Genomic DNA, 9,208 nt, shown 5'->3' with positions numbered 1-9,208 from the left:
AGTGATGACTTTCTAAGAATAAGAACACCCAAATAAATTTTGTAATTGATTTAATTATCCCCATCTCAAACAACTAATATCGTGTTATAATCTAGATGCACCAAAGTGGACCGAACATGCTCTGATACCATTTTATAATCTAGACACCACCAAAGTGGACATAAAATGTTCTGATACAGGTTCTGATATCATGCTATAATCTAGACGCCACAAAAATGGACCGAACATGCTCTGATACAGTCTCTAATACCATGTTATAATCTAACATTGGGATATAGTGAACATGGACCAAACCACGCTAAAAGATTGAAAAAGTGAACCAGTTTTCCTATTTTTGCAAAGTAGTCAACCATATTCTCTTTCAACTCAAACAACTGATGTATGAGCTTGTCGGCATCTGTAACCTTTTTGTCAAATTGGTCCTTCAAAGGAGCCATCTCCTCTTTATTTATTGAGCAAACTTGGACTGAGGTTGAGCAGACGATTGGGACAGGGATTGAGCATACAACTGGACTGAGATTAAGTAAACGATTGGGATTCATCCAAACCAGCTTCATTTTCTATAAGGACCCATCAAAACAAACCCAAACTATTTATTAAAATTTAAAAGAAATCAAGATAAAACTAGGACTGATTCACACAAAATGAGAACTGTATACCTCCCCCAAGACAACATTATTTTCTCTAATTATATGTAAAATCAAACCCAGACAATTTATTAAAATTTAAAAGAAATCAAGACAAAACCAGAACTGATTCAAAAAATAAATTGTATACCTTCTCCCGTCAGGGCCGGTTCTGAGCAGGTACACATGGGCCCCCAATTTTTGGGGGCCCATATTTAAAAAAAAAATTATATGTATATCATATCAAAAGTTGATATCAATAGCTTTTATCTCTATTGAAAATGAACTTTTGAAAGGAGTTGATATCCAAACTTCACTTTTTAAACGAAATTTAGATGTATTTTTATACAGTATTATATTTTAATACATCGTCTTGAAAAACTATTATTTATATATAGAAATATAGAAATTATTGAAAAAGAGGGCTCCAAAATTAAGATATCGCACATGCCCTAATTTTTATTGGAACGACCATGTTTCCAGCTCTTTATTGATCTGCTTAGGGGAGTCCCTGGTTTGAGCAATTAAGGCCATGGCCTCAAATACTGCCGCGTCACCATTGTTTATAAGCTTCTGCAAGTCATCCTTTAAAACTAAAAGGCGAGTGATCTCAACTTCCTTTGCATTGATAAAATCTTTCCAATTATGCTTAATCTTTTTAACTTCATTGGTGACGGGTTCAATGGCCTCCAATAAATCAAAAATTTTAGACAAAAATGGTCATACAAGAAAGTGACGGTTACCATAAAGAAAATGTCATAGAAGCACATCTAGAAAGTGAGAAAAAAATTGTAGCAATAGCAAATTAATATATGTGACGATTACCAATCACCTGAATGAAACTAAACCTAATTCTTTTTATTTAAAAAAAAAACACTAACTCTAAAGAACAAGTTTTAATTAAAAAAAATAAAAAAATATTTTAATTTCGATAATCGAATGAATAAAAAATGATTAAAAATAATATTCATGCCCCAAAATTTTAAAAATAAAATAAAATTTGAAACAAAATAAAAAAAATGGAAACAATTCAATTATAAATATTTTGGGTGTTAATTTTTACGCTAACAGTCCAGAACCATACAAATGACACGAGAAACTCAATAATGAGGCTCGCATTTTTCCGATACGTTATTAGTTTGAACACTATACATGAACTTCAATGAAGCAAACACATAAAAATTTTGTCAGCAATAAATTACCCTCATTTTCTTTTGCATATCCTAATCTCCAACCCTACTTGCATTGCTTGAGGGCATCCAGGCTGCAGAGAAACCTCAGGCTTCAAAGAAGACCTCCATTACTTTAGAAATAGATTGAATCAACTTTGCTATTTTTTGCAGGGTGGTCCACCATATTCTTTCCCATCTCAAACAGCTAATACCATGTTATAATCTAGACGCCACCAAAGTGGACTGAACATGTTCTGATATCATGTTATAATCTAGACACCACCAAAATAGACCGAACATGTTATGATATAATGTTAGTGAAATTTGATATTCCCCAAAGGTTTTAAATTTCATATGGTGGTGTTTGCATGGCGTATTGCCAACTATGGTGGCATTATCTTCAAGACGACGGGATGTGGATATTAGGTGTCATCTTTGTCGACAGGAGTCAGGAGCCAGAAACCATCCGCCATCTTTTCTTTGATTACAGCTGTATTCAATCGTTTTTGGCTTGGGGTAAACTGCCATCTCCCAGCAGCGGAGGATGACTTTGTGGCATGGTTTCAGAAGTGGTTTGCTCAGGTTGACATTGGTCTACAAATGAAATGTATAGCAATTTGTTGGGTCATTTGGGGTGGCCGAAATGCTTTGGTAGGACTAACAAAGTTTGGAATGCTGGTGAAAGTATTTTGCATGTTTAATAATAAGGTGGAATTTGAATGATTACCAATATTGATATTTGATGATGTATGATCCTATAATAAGAATAAAACGTTTAAAAATACAAAAATAAAAATTAAGGCAATTTATCTTATTATAATGACATTCAAAGCACCAATATAAACCAAAAAAGAAAAAAATCTAAATTTAAAATTAAATTACCAATAACAAATGCTACCTGTTTTAATTAGGGAATGAATTTTTATTGAAGAGGTAATCAAATCAAACCCTGTTTTAAATTGTGTAAATGCATGAACCAAACACATAAGGGACTAAAATCGCAAGAAACAAAAGATAACAGACCTATTTTGCATTTGTGAGACTTAAACCCTAGTTCCTAAATTCATAATTCCTTGACGTTGCCTCACTCCCTTGTCCATCTTCAATTCTTCATTCAGTCATAAACTCATAGCGACGGCCTACCGCCATTACCGAACTCGACGGCGGCGCCCGACAAGGCGATAAGGTCCGATTCGTAGACAAACCTTCAATTTCAAATCCCTAATAAGTTTTCCCCGCACAGCAGTTAGCTAAACTCTACTCCAATGGGGGAAAAACGGAGGAAGAACAATGGCGGCGATAAGGGGGACGACGGAGAAGCTAGCACTTCCATTGATACCAAAAGAGAGAACCAAAACACGAGGGAAACTCTGCTGCCATCCTCGATAAAGAACAAGGAAAAAAGATCTGCTGTCCATGCGAAGCTCAAGCAGGAGAAGAAGCTAGACAAGCGCAAGAAGGCTAAAGCCCGCGAAGCTGCTGAAAAAAGGGCTCTGGAGCTCGGTGAAGAGGTCTGCCCCTGCCACTTCCCATAAATTATTCCATTTGCATAAGCTAATTTTCCGGGTCTAGAGTTTAATGTTTCTTTTTTTGGAGATTTTGAATGCTTTTGATTTTTTATGATGCATATGCTGTGCAAGTTTTATTCACTCTAGGGTGTTGTAGTGTTTCCTGTTTTGAATTTTTAAATGCATTTGATTCTAATGATGCCTATGCCTTGTGTTGTGTTTTTATGAATAGCTTCCTCCTAAGAAGATCCCCCGCACTATAGAGAATACCAGGGAGGCTGATGAGACTGTCTGCAAACCTGATGATGAAGAGGTTAACTATTGCCTTTCTAATTTGATAGGGGTGTGCTTACTCTGCTATGTTTCACACTCAAAATGAATAATTCTTTTACTGACCTTCTGAACTGGCAGCTCTTTGCTAGCAATGATGTGGATGAATTTAGTGCTGTACTCAGGAAAGACCAAGTTCCTAAGATTTTGATCACAACGTCCCGGTTGAAATCCACAGTATGCCTCCCCTGCCTTTATACATCTTTGTTACATTTGTATATTTGAAATCTAGCCCTTGCAATTTGAGACACTTACACTGTATCTCCTATTGTGCAGAGGGGGCCTGCATTTATTACTGAATTGCTCTCTGTTATTCCTAATGCTCACTACTACAAGCGAGGGACATATGACCTAAAAAAGGTTCTTGTTTGCACACATTTTTCTAAACCAGTTTCCTTTCTCCTTTGCATACATGAAAATCCAAATTTATTTGTGGAGTATTATAGAGTTTCTGTGCCACATATTAGCTTCTTATTTTTACCTAACAAAATAAAGTGTATTTATTTCTAAGTTTTATAGAATCATGTGATTTTTCAGATTGTTGAATATGCAAAAGGAAGGGATTTTACTTCCATTATCGTTGTACACACTAATCGTTGGGAACCAGGTTTGTATTCTGAGCCATATTACTTTGTTGCTTCTAATTTTACCTCTTCATATATTTCTACTGAATGTAACTGCTGTTCAATTTTGATGCTTTTTATTGATTACTTATTTGACTTTCTTTCCCCCATTAGATGCTCTACTCATCATAGGGCTACCTGATGGTCCTACAGCTCATTTTAAGCTCTCAAGACTTGTCCTACGGAAGGATCTCAAGGTGTGATATATTTTTATATTATGCCATTGCCTCGTCCCAAAAAGCATCATCTTCATATTATTACATCAGTTTCTTGTATTCTGATTACTGAAAACTTGCTGACATTGCATCCTACTTTTAATTCAGTAGGATTTGCTTCCCCCTACCCATGAGAACACCAAGATAGCTTATTGGGCAAGAACTTTCATTGATAGCTCAATGTTAGACTAATCATTTTTTCAATCACTATGAGACAACAAGAAAGCATTTCCTTTAATTGATATGCATGAATTGAAATTCATCTCGGCAAGAACTCTAATGTTTATAATGAAGTAGAACATCAACATGTGATTGTTGAAACACCCGATATGATCCAGAATTATATGATTCACATGTTTCTGTACAAGGCCTGAAATTCAATACTTGTAAGGTTTTGTATCTATGTTATTTACTCTGGTCTCTTTGGTTTGTATTCAGAATCATGGAAATCCAACTAGTCACATACCAGAGCTAGTTTTGGCCAACTTCACTACGCGTTTGGGGCATCGAATAGGGAGGTGAGGCCCTTGTACTTAAAAGTGATAACTATGATCTGATGCCAGTATTTTTACTGTTGGAGATTGTATCTGAAAAGGTTTTGAATGTGATTACTTTGTCCCATTCACTTGTCTAAGCATTTTACTAGACTGTATAATTTAACTGAAGTTTTAGCTTCACATTAAGTATCATTTTATGTATTATTTCTACTTTGATGGCCATATAATTCTTAGGATATTTGGGTTTGCATTTATGACCCATTGAGATGACCTTTGAGTCACAGGATGAAGTATTGTCCAACCTCTTTGTTCTCAAAGGCAATAGTTGCATGGTTGCATCTACCATTCTAACTCCAACCCCTTAGAAACCTTGAAACCCAAACTGCAATAGCCTTGCTCTGGTTGGACTTTACTTATAATTAATATTTCTTTTGTATGCTGGTTTATGTGTTAAATTTATCATTTATTCTATTTTATTTTTTAATTATTTTTAATTATTTTTATTGATCTAGGATGATTCAAGCACTTTTTCCACAAGATCCCAATTTCAAAGGCCGGAGAGTTGTAACATTTCACAACCAGCGTGATTTTATTTTTTTCCGCCATCATCGGTAAAATGCCATTTCTCTTTGTTAGTGGTGTTTTCAGATGTTTTTATACTACCAATTGAACTCAAGTATGAATGTATGATGCCTTAATCATCATGTAGTTAATGGTTCTTCTTGACTTACATGTCTTCATTTAGTTCTAATAAGTGCCATATGATGATTTCACCTCATTTTTTCTAGTTATATATTTGAGACAAAGCAAGGCAAACAGGACTCACAAGGGAAAAAAGGCAAAGAGAATGAGGACCAGACTAACCCCCAGGAAAAAGTTGTTGCCCGTCTTCAGGTTTGGATTCTAGTCCTTTTTGGATTATCTTATAATGACTCTAGATTATAGTTTAAACTTCCAGGACTCAGGAGGCACTGTTGTTCTGTATTGTTAACCTGAACCTGATTGCCCATTAGTAATGTAATGAACTTCTTGATATATTGATTCAATTGAATTGAGCATTGCCTTGACTGTCACATTCACTTCCTCGGACATGTTGTCAATGAAGTTCTTTGCTTTCTCTCTAAGCCCTTAGTCTTGTGAACGACCATTCCCTCACAGAGTCACAGTAGGTGCCTCCTCTCAGATGTCCATGTCTCTTGTTCGAGGCATAGGAATCTTTTCGATATGCCACTCACTCAAGTGCCATATCTGATTCAACAGTGGCACCATCTATTAAACCTAGGAGGATCTAAAGATTCTAGTTTAATTTAATGAGCTCTTAGGCCTTACCCTTAACTTCTGCAAAATGTCTTCTAAAGCATGTCAGGGTAATTTGGGAATACATAATACAATGTGGACCCACCCACATACACAGTGGAAGACATAAATAGGTTAGGAACCAATTTCAACTTATTACATATAGTGGAATTGGGGAGGACTAAGGTGGTCTAATTGCTCACCTCCCTTGAGGAATTGCAATGCATATTTCAAGTGAGGAGTTTTAGATGGATTCATGTCCTTAGGAGTTCGGTATAAGAGAGCTAACAAGTAAACAACAAAATCAACAAAAACTAATGCATCAATCTGGCATCCCCATACTGTGTCCTCTGTTTCGTGAAAAAGTGAAGCCCTCAACTATATAATATTGGGACCGAGCTGTTAGGTTGTGGTGCTCCAAATGGATACTCAGTGTGTTACTTCTCTGAAAAACTGGAGAACATAGTAGTTTTTGACCTACCTAGTACTGGGTTGTGAATTCTAAAGTCTTTTGTTAATCTCTTGCAATTTCTTTCTGCAGGAATGTGGTCCACGTTTTACGCTGAAATTAATTAGCCTCCAGCATGGCACCTTTGATACAAAGGGTGGGGAATATGAATGGGTTCATAAGGTGAACTGCTGTTTGTTTGTTTGTTTGTTTGTTTGTTTGTTTTTTTGTTTTTTGTTTTTTGTTTTTTTTTTTTTGCTTTTGTTCTTTATTTTTGTCAGATAATGCAACTTTCTAATTGTTCGAGAATTGTTCTGTTTACTCTTGAATCCAGCCGGAGATGGATACCAGTCGTCGGAGATTTTTCTTGTGATGCTTTGCCATGGAGTTTCAGTATCATCATACACCCAACACCCTGGCCCCAAGCTGGCATAAACCAATCTTTAGACTTTATTCTTGTTGCATAATTATGTAGAAGTCGTCGCTAATGTTTTCCTTGTTACGGTAAGTTTATTCAGCTCACATGTTTTGTTGCGGCTTATATTTGTATTGACAGTCAAGTTGAGAATTAGTTGCAATATTATATATTCTTCAAGTATATCATTAATTTTTGTGAATGCCATACTCGAAACAAAGCTAGGTCAGCATGTAGTGCAGCTCAGTGCCCATTAGAACAGGATAAAAGATGTGTTGTTGAGACTTGAGAGACCAATTTCCCTTTTGTGAGAGTTGAGGCCTAACGGTTGGCTGCACCTCCCTTGGGTTGAAAATATAGCAAATGTGTTTATAAGAATGGGTCTAGTGTGTGGCATTGGTTTGTCGCTTGACTTAAAGGTCATGGTTAGATCGGCAGTGTATGGGTTCAAATTCAATTAAAAACAATAAGGTTATTGGATTGTTTGTGTGCATAAAAAGACTAGGATCTGATTGCGTGGTTTGCGATTCACTTTCGCAGTGACTCTAGGTGCGGGGTCATGTGAGCTTAGGATTAGTCTAGTAAAGTTGAGATCATTAAAGAATGGTTCTCGTGAGACTTCAAGGTTTTAACATATTGGTTTGTCGCTTGACTTGATGTTACGATTGAAGGTGGTAATGTAAATGGGAAAAAAGGTTCAAGATAATGATTATGTGACTCATAATTTACCAATGCCTTTAGCATAAATATGGTTTATGGTTTGATGAAGTTGACATCACTTAAGTTTTTTATTTTTAAAAATCAAAAGAATGTGTTTAGTGAGAAGAAACCGTGCATACCTCGGGGAAAAAGAATGGGTAGTGAGATTATAGCCAATGTGTTAAGGGAAGTAGTTTATGTATTATAAATTATTTTGAATCGAGTACCTATTGTATTTCTAGTAAAAAGGGTTTTAAAAAATCACTTTGATTGGTTGATAATAATATTTATGTGTCACTTGTAGTATATGATTTTTCAAACCAAATTTGATTAGTTGATTGTAAAATTTATACATCACATTCTTATTGGATTATTGATATTAATTAATTAATACTAATTCAAATTTAAAAATAGTTAACAACCACTTCATTAATTAATATTAAAAAAATATTTATCATTCTCATGGTATATTTAAAAGCCATTTTCTATTATTTACTTACTCCATAATTGTCATTGGTTAAATTTTAGTACACAACGATTATTGGTTGTAATTGAAATTAGATAAAATTAGCTTTTATTTATTTAACAGTTAATTTTTGAATAAAAAAAATATTATTTATATGTCCACCATATCTGTATATCATCATGAATTTAATTTTGAAATTTTATTTAAAATTAAATTGAACTTTTATATCATATATTCATATCATAACATAGTGGGGCATTTTAGTATATACAATACAATCTTAAGTTTCATGTAGTCATCAGTAATAATTTATCAAAATATGTTTAAAATTTTTAACAAAACTATAACTAATTAAGAAAAGATAATTGAAGATATATTTCAATTAATTTGACAAGAAGATAATTAAGACATTAAAAATAAGAAGATCAAACTATTATCTTCTTAATCATAATAAGTTAGTTAATTATGCCAAGCACCTTGTGCTCAGATGACACCTTTGTGGCTCCCCTGGAAAGAAGGTCATATGATTGAATCCCGAAATATAAATATATCAGAGAATTGTTTGAGAATTACACTAGTTATCATATAATATACAATTAATACCTTTTACCTTTCCGGCGAGAGAAGCGGCGGAGATTCTCAAATGCAATCGCTTTTACCTTTTCGTTTTATGTATTTCCTTTATATTTTGAGATAAGTAAAATATCAATTTTAGCCCTGTTAAAAATGGATAAAAAAAAATTTTCCAGTAGAATTTTGACGGAAAAGTGGCCAGAAGGACCATTTTTGCAAAAAAATCAATAGTCGTGGACTAAAATTACAAGATTCAAAAGTCGTGGATCAATTCTACTAGTGCCACTATAGTCGTGGGACCAAAAGTGCAAAAAACTCTTACATTTAACTAATCAACTAT

The 9,208-nt window shown here is 34.4% G+C and overlaps 1 protein-coding gene across 1 annotated transcript; it reads left to right on the top strand.

Moving 5' to 3' along the window:
* Positions 1-2,848: 2,848 nt before the first annotated feature.
* Positions 2,849-7,326, top strand: LOC109177179 (ribosome production factor 1). The gene is made up of 11 exons (XM_019326489.1): positions 2,849-3,309; positions 3,539-3,619; positions 3,718-3,813; positions 3,913-3,996; positions 4,174-4,243; positions 4,374-4,456; positions 4,913-4,992; positions 5,484-5,582; positions 5,760-5,865; positions 6,809-6,898; positions 7,050-7,326. The coding sequence occupies exons 1-11, from the start codon at positions 3,064-3,066 to the stop codon at positions 7,086-7,088; spliced, it is 1,074 nt and encodes a 357-aa protein (XP_019182034.1). The 5' UTR covers positions 2,849-3,063; the 3' UTR covers positions 7,089-7,326.
* The last annotated feature ends 1,882 nt before the right edge of the window (positions 7,327-9,208 follow it).

Source organism: Ipomoea nil, unplaced genomic scaffold (assembly GCF_001879475.1).
Source record: "Ipomoea nil cultivar Tokyo-kokei standard unplaced genomic scaffold, Asagao_1.1 scaffold0802, whole genome shotgun sequence".
NCBI lineage: Eukaryota > Viridiplantae > Streptophyta > Magnoliopsida > Solanales > Convolvulaceae > Ipomoea > Ipomoea nil.
Note: the sequence above shows the minus strand (reverse complement) of the source record. Positions and strands in the feature narration are given on the sequence as shown.